Below are 23,605 nucleotides of genomic sequence, written 5' to 3' on the forward strand. Positions count from 1 at the left end.
AAAAAATAGTGAAATCATGGTGTTTTTTTTAGGGGAAGAGGGGGTTGGTTGTAGGTTGTTGGGTGCTGATTTTTGGCTTAATTTTATCCTATTTTGGTCCTAATAGATGTACATCAAAATAATGGGTAGGTTTGCTTAAGGTCAGATATTGAAATTTAGCTTAGTTTGTACTCAAAATTAGTTAAAAATACACTTTACAGTGGATGATAATATTTACAAATATAATTTATGTCAAAACATATAAATCAAAGTTATAAAGTTGAAAAATATAATTTAACAAAGTTTGGTTAAGAAAAAGAACTTAAAAGCAACGTTTTGACGAAATCGTAAAATAAATAAATAAAAGGAAATTTTTGGTAACATAAAATAATAAATAATTTCTTAGAAGTATAAAATAGATTTTTGACGAAAATAAAAGATGTAAAGTTATTAAAATAATCGTTACGCAAATTGTGTTGAAAAACGAGTTTAAAACATAGACGTTAATTAAATCGTAAAACAATTTTATAATGTGACAATTTTCGTAATATAAATAATAACTAAACTTTTTGGGCTATTTGAAAATGATAATAAGGTTTTAGGGATTTTGGCGGTTTGATTTTGATAATTGGATAATTAAAAAATTTTAATTAGACATTAAGGATAATTAATTGGATAATTGAGATTATGAAATTGAGTATGTTATACTAGGGGTATGTTATAGGGATGAATGTTGGTTTTCATTGTGGGACACATTTGAGTATTGAGTTAACATTTTATGGCTTGGGTGTAATCCCAGATTCGTTACTGGGTATGCGGAAGAATAACGAGGTTTTGTGTAAGTTTCTGGGTTGGGTTGGTTTAGTGGGTCGAATTTGAAGGGTTTGGTATGTTTGTGTTTTTGGTTTCACTGAATATCAGATTCTTCAATGTTTTTTGAAGCTTAGCTTGTCCCTCATTTTTTCATGGCAACAAGCGCTTCCTTCAACACCTCCTAATTTTTGTTCATCCTTTTTTCAAGGACGGAAATTTCAGCGTGTATTTATGAAGGCAGTAGGTCCTTAAGCAGGTTCAGTTCTTGCTGTAAGTATCGATTCTTTATTGGTTGGTAGGATTTCCCATAGCTCGAGCAATGCCCCGATACCAGTTGTAATAAACCCACTAATCGCTAATATGAGAAAGATGGAAATTAGGGCTGAGAGAGAGTAAGAGTTAAAAGGAAGAAAAAATTGCATGTTAATAATCAGAGAGTAAGAAAAGATGGGTTTGAGAGGAAGAATTCATTTCATGCTCTAACCAATTATTACATCTTATATTTATAGCTAACAAGCCTAATAAGCTTATTGCCATTTGTTAATAATATTTCTTTTCTTGAAATTTCATTAAAAGACTTTTCCACCCCTCTTATATTGATTCATCACATTCACATATAACTGGATCTAAAACATTAGTGGGGTCACCGGAGAGGATACTTGACACAAACAAAGCATTGGGTCCTAGCAGCAAGAATATCCATCTTTCGGTTTCTGGTTTACAAACACTGTTGAAAGTGTAATAATACTACAACAAAAAGTGTATTAAGGATAATGATTCAATTTTTGAGTACAAAAAAGTTACAAGAGAAAAAGATACAGAAACCTTTTCTAGCATGACGAATGACCTTTCAGTCGAACATGCAACAACATCCCACATTAGAAGAAAGAATGGAGAAGATAAAACAACTCAACAGCCTACAGTGATCCCCTAGAGATCAAATTAAATAGATTTGATTCCAGAGAATTAGGATACAGATCGAATGAAAAAATGGTACAAAGAATTAGTACCTTAATCTAATTGAATGATGTCAGTCTATAAACAATCTACAAACCAAACTTTCTGAAGGAGTCAGCTAGTCATCAACTTTGAGCGCGCGTCAAAGTGTTGAGCTACTTTCACTGGCAGACATTGTAGCACCTTCAGATTTCACGAGATGTGATCCTCTGCTGCCAAGATCAAGGCCCTGTAATCTTCCCAAATGATCATTTGGCATAAACTCTGAGGGGTTTTGAGAATTGGGCTTATGGTGCAAATTGCCCTGAGACTGATGATACGATGGCAATTGCATATTCTGTTGACCTTGAGGAACATGTTGCTGAGGTATGGAGTAAAAGGCAGAGGGATTGTACTGCATGCCATGCATTCCTAAGTTAAATGATTCTGAAGGGCTCATCATTTCGCCTGTGGCAACTCTAAGCCTTTCCACTTCTTGCTTCAATGCTTCATTGAGCGCTGAGAGAAACAGAAAGCCAGACAAGCATAGAGTTTATGTCAATACTATTATGGTGTTTCATTCATGGAAATTCGATGTTGCCCACAAATTCATAACTAAATAAGCTGTCTAAAGTCTAAACCTACTTCTCAAACAAAAAGCATGAGACTCACCATCTCGCAACTGTGCTTGTTGTTCCATAGCTTGCAACCGAAGCTTGAGTTCTGTGTTTTCAGTTGCCAGACCAGTTGTGTCCCTCTAAACAACAAAATCATATGAAAGTAAGCGCCAGCAGATATTAACGGGCTTGTACACAACAAGACTCGCACAAGAGACTACATACAAACCCAATGAGGTTTCATCCTAAGCCCATCAAGTATACATATTAGTCAACCTCTATAATTTTTTGATGTGGGATCACATGTGGTTATATTCCAACACCAGCAAGGCAGCAAGTGTAGAACATAGATCTGGGAAGGGTAGAAATGAGATTCCAAAAAGTCCCCTAAATCTCTATGATACTACCACCTAGTAATTAAGTTTATAAAGCATATGAAAGCAAAAAGACACTCCATCTATGACCATATGATATGTATGTGGTGAGATCATCAATAAACTACCTGATACAGGGTAAGCTGAGCAGAAAGAGTTGTTGCTTCAGTTTGAAGAGTCTGGACTTTCCGCTCCAACTCCAACATATATCGAGCTTTCCTCTCTTTCGAGCGTGCAGCAGACTGACGGTTAGCTAAAATTCTGCAGCAAGTAAACAGAGACGCACATGAAAGTTTAATCTTGTTAACAATAAAACCACATTTCAACAGCAATAACAAAGAAGGTCGCAATAGCCAACAACGCTCTCAGAAAGAGCTGTTAAATTGGGTACTTGTACTTTTCGTGCTTTAATCAGTGCCTTGTATATAAGGTTTAGGTCAGGTAGTCATAGATGTAAACGATGCTGCTATTGTACTCTAACAGCTAATGATTAAACTAGCTCAAATATTAGCACAAGGATCGGAAATGCAGACAAGAACAATACTTCATACAAGACAATTCTCCTTCAACTTACATTTCTACATTCAATCTAACTTCAGCTGATCAAAATTTAATTAACATTGGCTAAAAGTCAAAGCTAACGTTTGCTGATCAACACCAACTATTACAGATCTGATATTTTAATAATCACATCTAATTTTATCTGAGAATAGGACGTACGAAGTTAAACCCTTCAACTTTCATGAATTCCAATAAAGAACTAAGTACAATTCAGCACAATTTTAGCAAGCATGAACATCAACTGAAGTTACAACAACGAAAAAACAACATACACAATTCAACATGATATCATATCAACCTTAGGATCAAGAAATTATAGTTCAAGACAATGCAGCATCATTAGAACCAATCATTCAGAAACAAGCGTACTATAAAGATCAAACTATTTTAAAAAAAGCCCCACAATCTTATAATAAATCAATCAATAAGATCTATAAAGTTAGTCACCATCAGGGAAATCATCTAATTTCTTTAATTGTATAGAAATGGATAAAATTCCATCTAAATCATTGCGGTAAAATTCAAAAAGAAAGTGACATAATCATAATAATCTAGCATTTACAAGTTAGATGATTAAAGAAAAGTGACTTGAAAAAAATTGAAAACCTTTTAGCACGCTTAGGGTCAATAGTCCAAAGCTCAGCAAGTTTATCAGGAGGCATAGCTTTCTTAGCATCCATAATCTCACCAAAAACATTGGCATTACCACTACCAGACGAGGTCGTCGCATCCACAGAATTACTATGCCGATGACGAGGTCTCCCAGCTGCATTATTATTACTATTATCATTGTTATTGTTGGAAGCATTATTAATGTCGACGGACAGTCCTAACCCAACATGAGGTCCCGATCCGGAAGCACCAAGTTTATCAACGTCAATGTAGGTGTTAAAGAGGTCATCCTCGGATCCGATCTCTTCAGTGGAGGATCCAGTAAAAGGATCGGAGGAAAGATCCATATCGTCGGGTATTCGGAAACTAACTTCGGAATGAGCACGTCGATGATGAAAACCTCTGAAGGTATTAGTGTTAGGATTAGGGTTAGAAAAGAGAGTAGAATTGGGGATGGTTCCATTGTTAGGAGGTTTGGAAGGATTGTCATTAATGAGGTGAGGATTGGGAGAAGAGGTAGATGGATCTGATTTGATATCCATGGGAAGAGGAGCAGAGAGAAAGGGAGAAGAGAGAAGGAGAGAGAAAGAAGGAGATACACAGAGATTTTAATGGAGGAGTGAGATTGAGATGATATTGATGAGTAAGAGTCATGAAAGAAGAAGAGTAAGAGTTGATTTGAATGCTTTTGATGGTTAGTTGTTTGTTTGTTGTTCGAAACGTTGAAAAAAATAAGTGTCATAATTGTGATTAATATTCTGTATATAGTATGAGTAGTAGTAGACTACTACTACTACCACTACTACTATATTTGTGGATCTAAAATCATTGTTCAAATTCAACTCACCTTCAATTAGGGTTTTTTCACAATTTTATGTTACTTGTTCCATGTAATTTGATTTAATTGATTTCTTTGACTATTTTATACTATACTTATTCCATACCATACTAACTGCAATATTAGAATATATAGCACTATTTATTTATCAATCTTAATTTGTAATTAGTTTTTAATCTATAAGTTAAAACATTGTCAAGTGAAATCTCGTTTCATTTGTCTCATTGCAAAGATTATTAATATCAAATTTTTATAATTTTTTATTATACATAATTAGAGAAATTAAGGATTAAATTAGTGCATTGGATTGCGTTAAAAAATAAATGTTGCAAGTAAATTGGAACGAAGGAAGTATACTGTTCTGTTCTAAAATACTCTTGCACTTTTGACTTTTTACGTAGTTTAATGCGCTAATTCAATCCTAAATATTTTTAATTATGCATGATAAAAAAACTAAAAAATTTGATATTAATAATCTTTGCATTAATACGAATCAAACAGGATTTAATTCAATATGTTTTAACTTATAGATTAAAAACTAATCACAAATTAAGGGTGATGAATGAATAATGTATTATCTTGTAATGTAGCAAGTAATATGGAACGGAGAAAGTATATATAGAATTAAATTTTTATATCAGCTGTTAAGTCAAGTGTGAATGAAAATATTAGGTAAAATTAGTTGACTTTTTTTTTTGTCAAAATGCATGAAAAAGCTAAAAACATATTAAAACGCCTTCAATTTATAACATTATGGTTTAAAAGACTGCTTTTCAACCAACTTATAAATTATCAACTAAATAAATAAATTTTTGGAGAATGATAAAGGGTTGTATACTTGTATAAATGAAAGAAATTTAGTTATTTTTTGATATAATTTAATATTCACAAATTTTTGTATGAGATTGTCTCACTGTGACATATTTTATATTTGGATTAAGTAGCCCAATAATAAAAACATTTAGGTTATGAAATTCTTGTTTTGAAAATCGTCTCACTATGAGACGGTCTCATACAAGACAAATTTTTTAATATTATACTTGCTTTGAAAAAATATAAGATACTTTATCATATTTATTATTTTATTTTTTTTAAAAGTTAAAATAATTATATAAAATATTAATTATTTCCACTTGTCATGTTAGATAATTGATAAAAGAAAAGATTTTTTTGTTATTACACTAAGATTCACAATAAAAAGTCATTATTTAAACAACACAAATATATTACTTGAATAGCTGAGTTTAGACGAGTCAAAACACTCAGCCGAACGGGTTTTGAGTCGGATTATTTTCAATTGGATTAATTTTAAATCAGATTAGTTTTGAGTGGGGTAATGTCGGTTTCGAACGGTTCGGGTCAACCTAACTGGTCGTTGACTTTTTTTCCTTTATTAAATTTTAAAATTATAATGTGGAATTGAAAACAGGTCAAAACAATCTTGTGGAAATGTTTAGTCGTGGAACCAAGTACTTGGTATACTCTATAAGAAGGGGCCAAGGAGGCGAGGACCATTGTGTGACTTTTTTTGAAATGCGTTGTGCGACTTTAAAGACTCAAGTTCAAGTTCAACCAATTTCAAAATTCTCAATCTCTTAATCTCAATCTCCTGGAAATCTGGTACTTTACAGATGAAATAAACATATCCAATTAACATTAAGTCTAGAAGATCAATTAAGCAAACTCATTAGTCAATAGTTTTTCACCAAAAAAATATCATCCCATGTGTTTGTAGTTCATAGGTGGTGTGCATGTTCTTTTTAACAATAATTAACTTTTTTGTTTTTGTGATCGAAATGATCACCATTGGTGATGGTCTTGCAACCAAAATTTAACATGTTTGTTCGTTAGAAGATGGAGGGTGCAAATAATGATTTGCGTTGAGGAGGGCTTATATGGGCAAGCAATGGTTAAAATGATCCATCATAATGATGAATTGACAAGGGGTACTATGAGCAAGTGCTTGGAATAATTATCCTTGGGCGAGTCAAGTAATGAGACGTGTTCTATGGACAAGTGCTCGACAAGCGCCAAGACTGTTAGGGGAGAGCTTAGGCAAGCACCAAATCGACTAGTTTGTCTATGGCTCGATTTGATGTTTCTCGTCGTTAAAACTTTGGGGATTTTATGATTGAAACCAACGAGTTTTCAAAACATGTAATATTATTATTTCAACAAATCACTAAATGAACTTGGTAAACTACAAATTAAGTGCATGTACATGTAACATTTCAATAATAAAAACAAGGTTACCAATATTGTTTTAGTAATATTTTTTTAGAAAAATTGATACTAATAATCCTACTAATTTCCTCCCAACATACTTTTTACCTAAAAACACGTTAGAACAAGTTACCAAAATTTTTTAAAAAAAAAGAAAAAAAGAAAAAAAGAAAAAGAAAGAAAAAAAAAGGAAAAATTAATTTCTCGGCCCCCTCTCCTTTTGCCAAACACCAAGCCACCTCCATCAACACTTGTCACCCCTTTCTTCTCCCTAGCACCGACGACCACCCACAACACCTCCACCCATACCGCAAGCCCTTTTCCCATCCCTATCAATTTCCTAAACCCACCATTCTTTTTCATCATCAATGACTTTTTTATAATGTTCAGAAAAAACTAGTGATGATGAAGAAATGGTGATTAAGAAGTCAATGTTAATGATGAAGAAAATTGAGGTGGCTCAAGAAAATGGATGAAGCCATTGATGATGATGATGAACTAGTGGATTTGGAAACTTGGTGATAGGGGAAAGGAGTCCTGCGGTGTGGGGGAGGGGCAAAGTAGGTCGTCGACATTAGGGGAGGAAAAAGGGGAGAGGCAAAGTAGGTCGTCGACATTAGGGGAGGAAAAAGGGGAGAGGCAAAGTAGGTCGTCGGCATTAGGGGAGGAAAAGGGGGTGACCATTGGTGGTGGAGATGGTTGGGTTGAGGTGTTGGAAGGGGAGGGAATGGGAAATGAGGTTTTTCTTTTTTCTTTTCTAAATCATGGTTACCTGTTATAACAGGTTCATAGGTCGGATATGTTGGGAGCAAATTGATAAAAAAAATTGGATTATTAAATTTAAAGGTGAGATTATTTATGTCGAATGAGTAAAAGATAAGATTATTAATATAATTTTTCTATTTTTTGAAAAAAAAATTTGATAATTTTTTTTCACAATAGCGCCTTTTTTAGGAAACCAATAAAATAATATGATACTTGTACATAGCAAAAGAAAATGCAATAGCACAACAGCATAAATGCATAATGGATAAAATTATTTCCTGCTGAATCTCAATTTATGAGTTATATTACAGTTGAACATTTGAGGTATATTCTGCATCAATATACTATATAATACTACTACTGCACAAGTTTGTAACACAGAACATAGAGGTCAAAATTGGCTCATAAAACTGGCTGTATGACCCCCTTCGACAAACGAATGTCGACTATCTTCCACACACAAACAGGCCAACAGTTGTGCTTGTAAATGCTCAACGATGCAGTTTAGACACGAAACAATAAAAATTACATGTGTACCTTACTTTAGGAAAATCAAATGGGAAGAGTTTATATAACAAATCTCGAGTCAGGGCTGCAGCTGCTTATCTAAAGTGGGGGCTTTTTCAGAATCCTCACCATCGGCCTTGCATAGCTCCTGTTCCTTGCTCACTGGTGTATGACGTTCCTCGTTAGTTATTGATCGGTCAATATAATCTGTTGATTTTTGCAGCATGCTAGAATCAGTATCCATCGGCTGCTTGCCAAGAAGGTTTGCTAGCCCATTTGACTTGATGTATACATCTAACGGAGAAGTGGGCGCTCGAGCAAGCGCCATGATGCCCATACTCGGTTGAGTTTCAATTGCTGCATCTTCCTCGCGGACAGGGTGGCTATTTAAATCTATGTGACTTTTGCCGCTGGTCTCACCGTCTGGGAGAGCTTTTTCCTGATGGACTTCATTCTCAACATGATCTTTATCTGAAATCACTTCATTTGTGGGTGATTTTTTCGTCAGTTGGGGTTCTTCAATTTGGTTCTCATTACTTTTTCGTTGTGCCATTTCAGCTTCTCGTTCACATTGGCGCTTCTTCTTGCGCATCATTAGTGTTTTGAAACGGCGTTTCACAGTTAAGCACACATTGCAAACACAAGAAGGCTTGTGCTTGCCTTTTCCGCTCGGAGGTTGAATGCACACAATGCAAGTACATCCTGGACGGTGTCTAGGATGTCTGGTAGTGGCTCCAGCTGATGGTTCTTCATGGTCCCCAAGGGTGGCAGCTGTAGCCAGAGCATCTAGTCCAGAAGGCTCACATCTTTGTCCTGGGTTTTCCGCAACCTTTTGTTTTTTGGAATCTGAAAAGAGAACAAAGTATCACATACTAAACACTCACATGAATGGAAAAGCATGCCTACTTACTAATCTAGAGTCTTATCTGAAATACACTCTTTCATTGCTAAGCATGCGAAACGCCTTCATTTTTTTTCCTCATTATCGGAATCCAGGAAGGCAATAGTCCCACTCCTCTCTTTCAAGTAATACCAACAAAAGCTGATTTGGTCATGTGCTCTTAATGGTAGTGGTATTCATCAATGTTTGACCGAGCAATAACACATTCAGATTTACTACCCCAGATCACTGAATCTGGAAAATGTACGCAAGAGTGTTATGAAAAGCATAAGGAGCACAAAGTGTAGGAATGTCCCAAGAAGCAAAATCAGGTTCACCCAAAATGAATAGCTCAATAGCCAAGTGATAGGCGGTCACTAAATCTGTCAATTTTGGATTTCACCCAAAATCAAAACAAAACCCGACCGACAATTAGTGGGTCGTACTCATAACCAAAAAATATTGTCCTAAGCGGAGTCTTTCAAGGAAGCAAAGTGGTTAAAAGGTCTCACAGGAGAGTTATTTCCTAGGTTAGGTTAGGTTTGAGTGCATTGTGATAGTCATAGTTAAAGTGCAGTAAGTATGGCTAAAAATTAGAATATTTATCATAGGCGAACCAAAACTCATCGACATTAAACACAACTTCATCCAGGATGATATTGAATCAAAGAGGCCGACACTGGTAAAGATTGCTATGGAAGACAACCCCTTGAATATGATGACTAAAACTTTGCCTACTACCAAATTTGGCCTTGTTGTGGACTTTATTGGGCATTCTCCTATTAGTAAAAGTGTGTTACAAGTATGTTGGGGCGAAGGTGAAGTCTTTAAGGTGATAGTATGTGATTTGCATAATAAAGGAGATCGTGAGTTTCACAACTAGACTATGAGATTTACACTTTTGATATACACGTGAGTTGTATATCATGCTAGCTCTTGATGATAATTTTGTTTTTTTTTTTTTGTAGTTTGGTGTTATGTTTTTGTTAGTACGGTGTTTTGTGGGATATAGCTAGTGCACTCAAGATAAGGCGGAGATAGTTAAAGTTTCGAGTGCCTTGAGTCCACAAGGCTCATGGTTTGGCATCAAGACACATTACAAGGAAATGTTTGGAACAAAGAGGGTCCTAACAGGTGGATTAAAAGAAGACAGAAAAATTAGTTTTGGCTTTGAGATTGAAAAAAAGTCGAGTCGACTTTTTTAGATGGCCACATAAAAGCAGACTCGGCTTTAGGTACTAGAAAGCAGCTAAAGTTTGTTGAGTTTATTGTTTCCTTCCTTTTTGTGGCTTGATTATATGCATGTGATTTGCTTTATGAGCTATAAATAACCCAAATTCACCTTAATTAGTGTATGTAAACCATCTTTAAGGCTTCAAGAAAAGTTTTATTTACATCAATAGAACATCTAGGCTAGGCGTTGACGTAGCCCACATTGGATGAACCACGTTAATTGGTTTGTGTTGCTTTATTGTTGATTGATTTTGCATTATTGTTAGTTCTTAAATAGCGGTTTCTAATATTATTTTTCCTAATTTAATTGAGGGCTCTAATCAATGATCATAGGGTAAATCATATGGTTTAAACTACTTATAGCATCTTGTTTTCAACAATAAGAATTAATTGTATACATGGATTTTTTTTGGAAAAAATTTTTGTGATGAGAAAAAAAATTTATAGCCCTAGATCAAATGGGTCAGCCTAAATTTTACACCTTTACATCGACAAACATATCGTTTTATTTGTTTTGAAAACCTTTACAATGTGAATATGTGATCGATACAACGCAATGTGGCTTTGTTTTAACACTATGGTCTCATTGGCACTTAGTTCATTTGGGATGAACGGGTCCTTCCCAAATGGTCAAAGAAATTTTGTGGCATGGTTCTAAAAAAAGAGAAAGGGTTCAAATGATGACGATAGGCATTGTATGGTTATCTATGATTTGTCAAACTTAAAATGGATTACATTTAAGTCTAAAGAAGTGCTCAACGTTATCCTTCTTCAACAGGTTAAAGTGTTATGGCTGTAAATTAATTAGTAATCACTTTAGGGTATGGCATTTTTGCTTTCCCTGACCATTATCCAAGGCGGATGCACCCCTTTGGTCTAATGTCAAAATATACCAAGAATACTTGTCAAAAGAAAAAAAAAGGAGCTTTAACAATAAGGGCTCACTTGGATTAAAATTACTAATTTAGGGGGAAATTTTTCAAAGGAAAACATGATTGGGGTATTGTTTAAGGGGATAAATAAATTATTGCTTCCGTTTAATATCAAGGTACTCCCTTCGTTCTTTTTTAATCTTCCACATTACTATAACGGGTAGTTTCAAAAGTTCTTCCATTTTAGAATACTTTCTATATTTAGAAAGTTTTTATCCCACTTTTACCCCTTAAAACCCCCATTTTCTTTTAATGTACCTCTTTTTTTTTATTTATAATTATTTTCTCTCTCATACTTTCAATACAATCATTACTTCACACTACCATTTAATTAAAATAATACCCACTACAACCTCATACTTTCAATACAATCATTACTTCACACTACTATTTAATTAAAATAATACCCACTACAACCCAAAGATTCTATTTTCCTTAATATGTGTGAAAAACTCAAAGTGGAAGATCAAAAAAGAACGGAGAGAGTAATAACTAACCCTAATTCTTTCTGATGAATTCTTTCCACTCTCATGCTTCACTCTAATCAAGTCATAAAATTTAAAATACTTGTGAAATAATCTCAAAAAATGAAATAAAAAAGACAGTAATAAATTTTATAATGGAAAACAAATATTGAACATTTAAAACAAATTGTTAATGAAAAAACAAATTCAAAATCAAATAACTACAATCAATCAAAATAATTACAATCAACATGAAATTTAATTTTTAACTAAATTTTAATTCATATTGAAAGGACATACATATAAAAAACCATCTCATTAATTGAGTGATGAATTGATAGATTATTGGAAACTTAAGAAATAGAGACTGGAAGGAGAGATAGGGACTGCATAGTGTAAAAACAAGGCCGCAACACATTGCATCATCCGCGTTATAAATGTTTTCAAAACAAACGGACCGATATTTTCCGCGTTGTAAAGGTGTACAAAAACATATTTTAGGCCGTTTCAAGGAATATTTTATAATTTGACAGATATTTAAGCATTACGATAAGCACATCACTCTCGTTACCGCATCACCGTTCCATTACAACAATCACAATCACAACCGTTACCGCATTTGTACATTATGATAGGGAGGTTGAAAAATTCAAAGGAAAGAGAAAGGAATCTTTTTTTTATGAAATAAAGTTTTCTACTCTTATAGAATGGATGGTATAGGAGAGAGAGCCTATGTTTGAATCAAAATTGGTAATTTTTGGTTACAGGTAGGTTGAGGGAAGTGAAAAGGCTAGCGAGAATCAAACCTAGATTACTCCTAGGAAAATAGTACATACTCCAACTAAGACAAGACCAAAGTAGGGAATATTTACAAGGTAATTTTACCCTAGGGGAGACCAAGGCTATTGTTTCCGAGGGGAAAAAGTTCATGTGAGAAAATTCACCCTAATCCAGGCATATTCTAGAGTAATTACTGGTAATTTTTACCCCAATTACTCCAAATCCAAGCGGGGCCTAAAACAAAAAGAAAGGGGAAAAAAGAGCTATCCACCAATTCAAGGAAGGGGATCATCCAAGAAGAGAAGTAGAAACAAGGGAGGAGAAACGAAAAAAGAAGAGATCAGGAGACAAGCTCAAGAGATTAAACTGAAAAGCCAAAGCTACTAAATGAACAAGACATACCAATTAGGGACTATATCATTTTGGTCGACATACGAATTCAGCACTAACACATTTTCTCCAACAAAATCATGATAATCCTAAAAAAAATCTTCTGCCACAGTTGGCTACGGAATGAAGATTAGTGAATTGATGAACTTTTTACTATCTCCTTCCCATCTTCTGTTACTGCCATGACACTTTCATCACTCTCTCCTTCCTGATTCCAGTGAGAAGGCCACTATCACAAGCACCCCAAATGACTGTTAAGATGTTAGGACGTGAATTAAGACGACAGAAAATAAGAATGTTAGGAAAAATATGGAGAAGATACATGACATAAGAGAATGAGTTTTTGATGATAGTTGGGTGAGCGTGAAGGTTTTTGGCATTCAGATTCTCAAGAGATTTGACTAATCCCTAGGTGGTATCTCACACCACACAATTCAAGAATGACCTCCTGAGTCGTACCTTTCCAATTCCCAATCCATACTAAATGTTGCAAAAAAAATAAAAGCAATACATTAGTCTCTGACATAACAGAATGTCGTAACACGATTTCTTTGCTTGGTTTACCCACTACAACCCTTGTGTTTAACCATCTTCCATGCTCTTATTCTAAGATAACCCACCTAAACTCAATGTACTTTTCACTAACACAACGATGTCAAAGCCTTAATCCCAATTTTTTTGTAAAACAAACAAAACCTTTCATCTTCCCTCATACGTCAAATTTAAGCCTAGGTTAGATCCTAGATGATTTTCTCAAAGATACTGAGAGCACTATATGAAATATCAAGCTGACATTGTTAAACCTTTCTACAGTGCTAATTCTCCACATTAATTCCATTTCATACACATTTGATACAAGTTATCACTGATTCGATGTCACTTGGGTCAAGAATTTGTCCCACACGAGTACGTGTCCAAGTGTCACTCGGTTAAATAATGTAGATTTCATATTTTTTGGTCTAAATGAAGAGTCCAAGTGTTCTACCCATGTTTGGGTGTCGATCGACACACGTACTTAAGGTAAAATGATGAATGTGAGTGACATTCATTAAGTCATTCCAAAAACAAAACAAAAAGACACAGGTCACAAAACTTAACTAGTTGAATTAACCACAATATTGCTAAATTTCAAGTATAAATCCACCAACATAGAATTCCACATACGCTGTTAGAAATACTCGACACGCATTATATTGATCAATTTAAACAAAATTTTTATAACAACAACGCCAAAGCCTTAATCTCAAAAGATTGAAGTCGGCTAACAAATTTTTATCAGAGATGGACAAATATATGAATATAGATATAGAATAACAATACAGATGGAGATAAACAAATAGAGGGCATTTTCTCAATATTAATAGAGAGCAATAGATAAATAGGTAGCAATATATTTAAACTAATTATTAAAAAGTTTTCTTTACATTCTTAAAAATAAAGTCAACGAAACTTTAATTCATAAATTCGGACTTTAAAAATGGATAATAATGATAAGATACTATATATTTTAATATATTTAAGTTTATTTGTAGAATCGTACGATTCTACCGATTCGATTCTACCTCTGTAAACGATTCTAAATAGAATTCCCGATTTAACAACTTTTGGATAGCATTGAAAACATATTTGCTAGTCAAGGTTGTTGAAAAGCACCCTAGTCAAACTGTTAATAAAGTAGTAGGATATTAGAAGGTATCTTAGAGACCTTAAAGAAACAGAGAAACATATCAATGGACAACTTAGGTAATGCAACAGTGTGCATAGAATTGTTTTACTTTAAATTCCCCAGAGGATTCCTTAGGATATACTACTTACGCCGCCCGATTTTTCTACATTAGTCCGTCCCAAATGATTTGCTATATTACCTCTTTTGAAGGTGATCCTACCTACAATACCCCACTAAAACCAATAATTTATTTCTCACTCTTAGATTAGAAGTTAGAACCCATAAATACTCCATTAAAGTACATGACCCATATCTACAAACCCCATTAAAAATAGCCAATCTCTCGTTTCATTTGTTTGTGTGCAAACTCTCCGAGTAGCAAACTCAGGGGTCAGAGGAGTATCTTTTAAATCTTTCCCATAGTACTGCATTTCCACCTTCCCCATTGCTCAAAGAAGTGAGAAATGAATAGAAAAAAGGTGCAATACTTTAAAGTTCAATAACACATGACACACCTTTGCTTCCTCTGATGGAATTATCAAGATCTTTTGGAATCATCTCCTCAGCTGAAGAACACGAAGACCTAGAATCAAACAAAAACAACATATAGCAGTTTACATGATCTCTCCTCATTTCTGTCAAATCCACCAATGAAAGTAAATTAGATGTCATAAACCTGCTTGAATCCCACTTATTCTCAGAACATGTCCATTTTGGTGGCAGAAGAACAGTTACAGGAAGCTTCCTCCACTTTGAACAATCATCACACTGGGCCCATTGATCCTGTCCCCTGAAAAATTATTATTTTAGACGTTTTATTGCATCTTGATTACATCTTTCAACAACTATGAAGTATGAAAATTATCAAAAACCTTGCACTAAGAAAATTCATGTCATTCAGCAGCAAAGTAGATAAGAAACTAAATACAAAGATTTCTACAGCTTAGGCAGCAAATAAGATAACGATGAATACTAAAATATAAGAAAGACGGCATGCAAGCATCTTGGGAACTTAGCAATATCATCATGCATTAGCCATTACGAATGTAGAATTTACTCATAATGGAAGTTCCATGACATAGCATATATTGTTAACTCGATGTTCACAGTTAATGATCAAGGTCATGAACTCATGATTGTTTAAATGCCTCCTTAAATTGACTGCACTTCTCAATCATTGTGAAATAAGAAACAGATTTTTTCTATTAGATTACAGGTAACGGAAAAGACCTCTGTTGCAGGTTACAGGAGGGGCAAGGTTGTGTTTCAATCACCCTAATTAAACCAGAGACCCTTTACTAACATTGAAGGTACTCTAATTAACCTTAATTTTCATAACTAATCGGCTTACGACGTTCAATATCTCTGCCTTAAGGATGCCATCGTGCTCAAGGACCAAAAGAAATAATTTTTTTAAAAAAATGCCAAAAATTAACAGAAAATACTTACCCAGAAGGTCGAGTTGAAAAGAATGTCCTCTTTCCAATAACAGGAGGCTCCTAAACAAAATTAACAATGACAATTACAATTATGCACCTTCGGCAGAAGGGAAAAAGAAGAAAAAAACATGTAACCCTGCATATCTAGTACAACAAGTGTAAGCAATGTACAAATATAGGTATATGTATACGTAGTGGAAATTCTTCCTCGAGTCAGTCTTCAATCACAAAGTCAAGCAGAAAATTTAAAGAGCATTTTTATGTACTAAGAGTATAACAATGAAACAAACAAATACTTTCCGACAGTTAAAATTATTCAATGTACTTACACTATATTCTTCAAATTCAAAATCCTCAATCATGACAATAGTCGGTTCAACACTAGGTGGTGGACGAAGCAAGTCCTGTGTTTCTTCCCATGAAACTTTAAGATCCACAGCATCGTCATTGTGCATGAGTAGCCTCTTGCTTTTGGAACTTAAGTTTCTCATTCTCTTCTTGTTGGAAGACATCTTAGGTTGCTCCAACACATCCTCGTTCACCTTTCCCTTCAGCTTCTCACTCTTACCCCAAGAAGTATTCCCATTGACCACATTTGACTGTTCAAAAACACTTGGTTGATTATCACCGGCACTTCCCATCGGTAGTAGATCACAATGATCACTTCTACCGGAGAGGATTTCAGCCGCATCAGGATAAGAGTTTTCTCCCGATGTAGTGCCATTAGGGTTTGCTGTTGATGTTTGGGGATCCTGGTATTTTACGAAGATATTAGCTAAAAGCATGACTAAACAAGACGGAAAGAAAATGAAGGCAATCAAAACCAAATAACCTGTGCTTCAAGGGTGTTTGATGCTTTACGAAACCCGATGACAAGTTTGCCTCCAGGTTCTATTCGGCTAAATGTAACTGCATGATAACAATGCCAAAGCCTTAATCCTAGCAATATGGTGATTCAGCTAAATGTGACTAAGCAAAAGAAATCATCAAAACTTGTAAATATCATCTAAGATGAGAGACAATTCACAACAGGATTTGCGAGAATGCCATAACAGCCATTAGCCATATTCCATGACTCACTGCACCCACACTAGGAAAAACAATTTTTCTAGTGCTTATCTGGGAGCGCACTTTTCAAAACTAAGATCTGGATAGTATTACACGAAGGACCTTGCTAACGAACATCCACGGGATGTTCGTTAATTAGGATATAATCATTTTCAATGGTAAACTAGAATATGTTTAAAATTTTGAAATATATAAGCATTAACTATATTACCTAACATAACATAAAAATTGAAATTTATGACCAAATCACACGTCAAAAATATTATATTATTTTTATCTTTTATTTTGTTTCCTAATTTACTCTTTTAAAATATTATTATTCTTGTTAATGAATGCGCCTTAGCTTTTGCCTTACACAAATAGATGGAAGAAGAGTTTTTGTGGACAAACACTGGATAGACACTCCTCTATTTATTGTTCCTTGGGAATCAATTTAAGGATTAACGTTGAAATGTATTTTGACGGGTACATTTTTAGCAAAAGAATCTTAATATCAAAAACACAACATAAGATACAGCCCTTTGGATCTAATAGAAAAAAATCAAGAGACTAAGGTGGTTTACATGAAAACTACTGTGCCACCGAAAAGGCTTCCAATATTAAGAGGAATTTCAGCAAATTATAGTTGGCTATACTTATCTATATCACTTTACACTAGGAGTAAAAACATATAGTTCCCATTAGCATATAAAATATCGGCAAATAAAGAGATCAAGCCACAGTTAAGCTAAATCCCTTACCAGTGTCGCCGGCTTGTAATTGCATAGACTGTATGCAAGGAGTTACACCTTCCAAGACATACATCCTACTATTATTGTTAGGCCAAAATCTAAACTGAAAGGTCCACTCATTCCCCTTTATGTCCCGAATTTTCAAGGGAAGACCTTCTGACTGATTAATAGTAGGAAAATATGCCTGCATAAAGAAATAACTCTTGAACTAAGAAAAAATCCACTCAAACTATAACCATTTAACAAATCTGAACAAACATAAAATGCAGTAAACAATGGAAAACTTACTTCAGCACAAGCTTTGGGAAGAACCAAACGACCAATTCGACTGGCGTCACTAGCACTCAGAATCTTCTCAAAAAGCGGTTCTATTTTGGAATTCAAGCTAAAGAATAATACAGTAAAGGTAGGCAATATATACACGGATATTGAGCCAAAAGAAGGAACATACACTCAAGAGAAACATATTAAAAACATGTGGGAGTATATGAGGAAAAAGATAAAAGACAAAGAAATAAGGGGAATGAAAAATGTAACCCATAGAATGATAGAATCATGCAAGCAAATGCATTGAAAAATAAATTTAAACACCAACATTGAAGAACAAAATTATGATGGATACTCTCCAGATAGCTTCTGCAGCTCTTCATCCGTAATTCGTGGCCAATAACGGGGAAGCAATTGATGTTTCATCCGCCCTTCAGTAGGAGGTCTTCCCACACGCATAGGAGAGAAGGAGCTTTTATTCACATCCGGAGCTTTTGCTAGGTTATTTTTAGGAGTCTTAGGCAAAATTTGTCGAGGCCTTTGTCCCGGTTGAAAGAGGCTAGGTCTGCCATTTTCTCCTTCCTCAACTCCATTCGAAAAGGTGAGGCCAAAATTTGGGGTATCTGAAGGTAAGCGCAAGCTTATACCCAGCGATGGCATCTGTAGTTCTTTCACATCCTTGACCCCTGTCTTCACCATATCTACATTTTGTTGAGCATAAAGAGCTGGTCCATTAATTGCACGAGATAAATTAGAAAAACCTAAGCCACCAACTCCAACAGAAGAATTCGGGTTCTCGGATTTGATTTGTTCAAAAGATCCATTTACGAGATCAGGGGGAGATTGGGGCAAATATCTTGGAACATTGATGTTGCTCAAACTCAAAAGATTCCCGTTACTAATAACATTAGTTTCCTGCTTATTACTAAGCAGTGTGTTCTGCAGATCATTAGCATTACTGTACTTCACTGAAGTTTGAGGTTCACTACAGATTCCATTTCTCTTGGTCTGCATTAAAACGTATAACAAATTATATACCCAAACAAAAGGTCCTATAGATCAGATGATTGCATAACACCAACAACATACATGTTATGGGTACGGTAAGGAAGGATCAAATGTATGCAGCCATAACACCCACAAAATGAAGAAGGTTGTTTCAGATTAAAAAATGAATTAGCATACAAGTCCTGACGTACTACTTCACAACAGATATGTAGTACAGAGAAATAAGGAGTTAAATTAAAGTTCTACATTATAATTAAAAGTGAAGAGAATAATCCGAATTACACCCAAATGAGGCACCAAAATTACCGAAAATTCAAATAATAATGACATAGCTCCATTCAAAATAAAATATGCTAGAAATATTAGATATCTTCTTTTTCGAATTCACTTCATGGTATGTGCATCACTGAGATGCTGACAAGTGGCAGAGCAAGCCCTATAAGGGGGCAAGAGGGGCCTGTGCCCCGGGCCAATCCAAAAATATTAGAAAAATGATGTTTTAATAGTAAATAGTTAGAGACTCATAATAATGCATTTAGTAGTTAGGGGCACATAATTAATGTTTCGCCCTGAGCCTCACAAATCTTACGGACGGCCCTGGCAGTGCTCAGTCATGCTAAAGCAGTATCTGGATCATTGTTACTTATTACTTTTTATTTATACTTATATAAGTACAAAAACATTTTCTAATGCAAAGTACATGACTAAATATATAGGCAGAACCCAAGTGATCTTACCGAATGACAACCAGCACTCTTTGCACAGCTAACACACCATATACCACCAAAGTCCTGAATCTCAATCAGTCGTGCTGAAGCACTGCAACCACAATGGAGTCGCTGTAGCGAGAAACGCACGGATGTCAAACCAATAATATACAGCAAAAAAAACCTAAGGAAAATTAACGGCATTCAGATAAAAAGAAAATACCTTGTTGCACAAACTACATTCTCTCCAACCAGTTTCCTCTGCATGAAACGTATCACAATAGACCTGATTCTCATAGGCAGATCTACCAAAACACATATTAACTGTCAAAATACTGGGATCAAGACCAAAACTTAAAAATTGCATATCTTGTTATGCACCTCATTTCTTTAAAACAAGTCAAGGTTTATCCTTAATATCTAAGATACATAACAGTCTACAAAGGACCTATTGATACAATTTAAGTTTACCAACCAATACTTCAGGAAAAAATGATAACAATAATCAAAAGTAGAAGAGTAATTAAATTACTTGAAACTAAAGAAATTGCAACAAAAGACCGTGTGTGGATGGAAAATCTTTGGTAGCAAAGTCACGTATATCTCAAAGAGTAAATATTCAATGAACTATTATTGCCTTCAAACAACAATGGTAGAAGATATGAACGAAAAGTTTACACAAATAAAAAGTAATATTGATACTAATCATACTTAAACGATATACAAATGCTGAATTTGCAAAAACCATAATAAACATCCAATTTCTTGATGAAATTTTGCAATTGTTTATAAATGTAGTACAACAAAGCAAGGCACGAACTAATTGAGAGATATACCTTCTCAAAGAAAAAAGTCATCAAATTATTTTCTGTTTGGCTTGTATAATGATAAGAAAAAAAAAATATTACCAATAAATAAAGAACTTCAGATTATAGTACAGCATGCCTTATCTTCCTCTTTCTCTCCTCCCCTCCAACATCACTTCCCCAAAAAACTCAATAACATACAAATTAAGTACAGTGAAGCCCTATTTAATCATTCAAAGTGTTTGGTTTGTAGAGGAAAAATACTTTTTTACTCTGGAAAAAAAAAAGAAAAATGAACTTCTGACTACAGCACCAAATGCTAATCTTCTTCTTTCTCTCCTCACCTTCTACAATCCTTACCCAAAAAGTTCAATAACTTACAATTGGAGCAAAATCAAGCCTATTTAATCATTCCACTCCTACAAATTCCTCTCATTTCTAATATTACTACTAAAAAATACATATACTTCATAAAACCTAAAATCACCAACCAACACAATCCAATTTCTTTCACCAACTACAGTTGACTATACATTCTTAATCACAAGAACAAAAACCCAAATTCACATAATGCAGAACACAAAAAACCAGCAAAACCCAAAATTTTTTGATAGATAATTTGACAATAAAGATACAAACTATTGACAATTAAAACACAATTTAAAACCCAAAATCTTGATTCATAACTTCTAATAGTACACAAGATCAATTCAAAAAGGGTAAAATTTCAGTCAAGAATCAAAGATAAAATTAGATTAAGAGTTTATACCCGCAGCGGAAACATAGATCGGCAATTTCACCAGATTTTAGTTCCCAGGCTTTCTTCCATTGAACTGCCGTCTTTGCCCCACAAGAAGAGTTCATGCAAATTTTGGACCCCATTTACCCACAAATTCAAACACCAGAATAATTAATCTGCAATATAAAGATTGGAACTTTAGATTAAAACAGTTCAAAAATTTAGACTTCACACCAATTAATCTCATGCAAAAAAAGCAGAACAAACCCACAAAAAATTAAATTAAAACCACTAAAATAAATACACTAAATTTACTAAATAGTCGACCATTTCAACGTTAAATTTAACAGAAATGAAGAAATTAATCTATTTTACCGTCTAAATCGGAGTTTACGCTCTTCACTGTGCCATTCAAGTAGAGTCAAAGTTGAGCAATAATCACAGTTTAATCCCAAAAATCAAACTCTATAATTTGATTGAGATTAAAGTAAATCTGGTTGTTAAATTGAAGAAGTAAACTTGAAAGAAAGATCTAATACAGTTTTAAGATGAATTTTAGAGAGAGAAAAATAAAAATCAATGAAATGAAAAATGAGAATGAGTAACAGCAAAGAGAAACGGAGGAGGGTAAGGGGAGAAGAACAAGATGAGAGAGAAAGCGTGGTGTGCATGCAAATTGCAATCAAAAAATATGGGAATAATTATAATTATAACTACTATATGATGTAACGATAATTATTAAAAGAGATAATTATGGTAATAAATATGATTATTATCAATAATAATGGAAAAAATCAATTTTAGTATTATAAAAATATTAATTTTAAAAACCCGTAATTTACAGAGAAGAAACAAAGACTTCAAACCCAAAATTGCATGCACGACACACTTCCACCGCAATGTCTATCTCATCTACCTAAATTAATTATCATATATTTTATATTTTATGAGTATTATTTTGTCTTTTTAGTTTTATTTATTTATTATTTATTAGAATTTATGTATTATTAATAAGAAAAATTATCTTGAATAATTTTACCTAACGCTAATATGCGGGAAAATAACCCCTATTATTGATTATTATTAATTAATCCAACATTTGGACTTTTTACCGACAACACCTACTTGTCATATTTTAACCGGCTATTGTAGGTACCTACCGCTAAAGAATAGTAAAGATAGACCAACGAAGAAGCATATGGAGGAAGAAGTAGTGAGTGTAGCGGTTAGTAGGTACCTATAACAGCTGATTAAAAAGTGAAAAGGAGTACTATCAGTAAAAAGTATTTAAAGGTTGGATTATTTCGAAATAATCAATAATAGAGATTATTTAATCAGACAGGCAATATATGAGATGATTCAAGACAAGTTTTCTTATTAATATTCTATCATACCGTGTATGCTAAGAATATAGAAGGTATCAATAAGATTCGAATTGAATTGAGATAAAATTTAATTCTTGAAAAATAGAAAGATTTTTTTTTTTTTTTTGAAGAAATAGAAAGACTTTGTTAATACCCCTACAATTTTTTATTTTTATTTATTTATTTTGAAGATTAATACCCCTACAATTTAAGTGAGTAAGAAACATAACTAAAAGAACATATGCAGTTTGAACTTTTGAAAAAACCTGTATAAAAAAAGGAAAAAGAGAAGTAATTAGTTTAGGTTTTAAAGTGTAGACAAAAAAGTGGGCAAGTGCAGAAGGGGTGATTGTGGCTATATTTGGTGCCTAAAAGCCAAACAGATTAGTGCTGTGTTTACAATACTTTGAACTGGTCAACTAAAATAATGTTGTGATATGCTTGTGTAGCATGTTTCCTACATTTCATAAATATTCAAACTAATTGTACAATGTAATTAAGTTGCATTATGCATGTCTTTTAATGGCAATATATTACAAAATGCTTTTGTGGGATTAAGAAAATTTATTTTAAAAAAAAGATTTAGTTTGTTAATTGAAAATCAGAAAGTATTGTATTATGGTAGAATTAAATTATTTTGTTATGAATAACCACCTTACTATTTTGTGAGCAGAGCCGGCCCTATAAAGGGGTAGAGGGCCTGTGCTCTCACCCATCTAAAAATTAGATTATTGTTGTTTTAATATTTAATAGTTATGGGCCTATAATAGTATATTTAATAATTAGAGACTCATAATTAATATTTCGCCTCAGACCTCTCAAATCTCAAAATCAGCCCTATTTGTGAGCTACTAGTATGAGTAAAATGGCACCACTTTAGTAGTTTTTGTCCTTTGTCTTTTGTCA

The 23,605-nt window shown here is 33.9% G+C and overlaps 2 protein-coding genes across 2 annotated transcripts; both read right to left on the reverse strand.

The window, feature by feature from the left end:
- Window positions 1–726: 726 nt before the first annotated feature.
- Window positions 727–4,642, reverse strand: LOC130812558 (transcription factor RF2b-like). The gene is made up of 4 exons (XM_057678070.1): window positions 3,887–4,642; window positions 2,848–2,980; window positions 2,401–2,485; window positions 727–2,247 (listed from the first exon to the last, which is right to left on the reverse strand). Exons 1-4 carry the CDS (start codon window positions 4,432–4,434, stop codon window positions 1,892–1,894), a joined length of 1,122 nt encoding a protein of 373 aa, XP_057534053.1. The 5' UTR covers window positions 4,435–4,642; the 3' UTR covers window positions 727–1,891.
- Window positions 4,643–7,973: 3,331 nt separating this feature from the next.
- On the reverse strand, window positions 7,974–22,117 carry LOC130812559 (B3 domain-containing transcription repressor VAL1-like). Its single transcript, XM_057678071.1, has 13 exons — window positions 21,711–22,117; window positions 21,366–21,511; window positions 20,014–20,095; window positions 19,821–19,922; window positions 18,431–19,083; window positions 18,097–18,193; window positions 17,818–17,992; window positions 16,842–16,918; window positions 16,339–16,761; window positions 16,020–16,069; window positions 15,247–15,360; window positions 15,086–15,153; window positions 7,974–9,071 (listed from the first exon to the last, which is right to left on the reverse strand). Exons 2-13 carry the CDS (start codon window positions 21,476–21,478, stop codon window positions 8,305–8,307), a joined length of 2,721 nt encoding a protein of 906 aa, XP_057534054.1. The 5' UTR covers window positions 21,479–21,511; window positions 21,711–22,117; the 3' UTR covers window positions 7,974–8,304.
- Between the last annotated feature and the right edge of the window lie 1,488 nt (window positions 22,118–23,605).

The sequence above is a fragment of the Amaranthus tricolor genome, chromosome 5, assembly GCF_026212465.1.
Source record: "Amaranthus tricolor cultivar Red isolate AtriRed21 chromosome 5, ASM2621246v1, whole genome shotgun sequence".
In the NCBI taxonomy this organism is placed as follows: Eukaryota; Viridiplantae; Streptophyta; class Magnoliopsida; order Caryophyllales; family Amaranthaceae; genus Amaranthus; species Amaranthus tricolor.

Coding starts and splice junctions, on each gene's coding strand:
- LOC130812558 (XM_057678070.1), bottom strand. CDS start 4,434: ATGGATATCAAATCAGATCCATCTACCTCTTCTCCCAATCCTCACCTC. Junction 2,981..3,886: donor GACCCTAAGCGTGCTAAAAG/GTTTTCAATTTT, acceptor TACTTGCTGCAG/AATTTTAGCTAACCGTCAGT. Junction 2,486..2,847: donor CTCAGCTTACCCTGTATCAG/GTAGTTTATTGA, acceptor TTTGTTGTTTAG/AGGGACACAACTGGTCTGGC.
- LOC130812559 (XM_057678071.1), bottom strand. CDS start 21,478: ATGGGGTCCAAAATTTGCATGAACTCTTCTTGTGGGGCAAAGACGGCA. Junction 19,084..19,820: donor AGAGTGCTGGTTGTCATTCG/GTAAGATCACTT, acceptor GTTTTAATGCAG/ACCAAGAGAAATGGAATCTG. Junction 15,361..16,019: donor TTTTCAACTCGACCTTCTGG/GTAAGTATTTTC, acceptor ATAATTTTTCAG/GGGACAGGATCAATGGGCCC.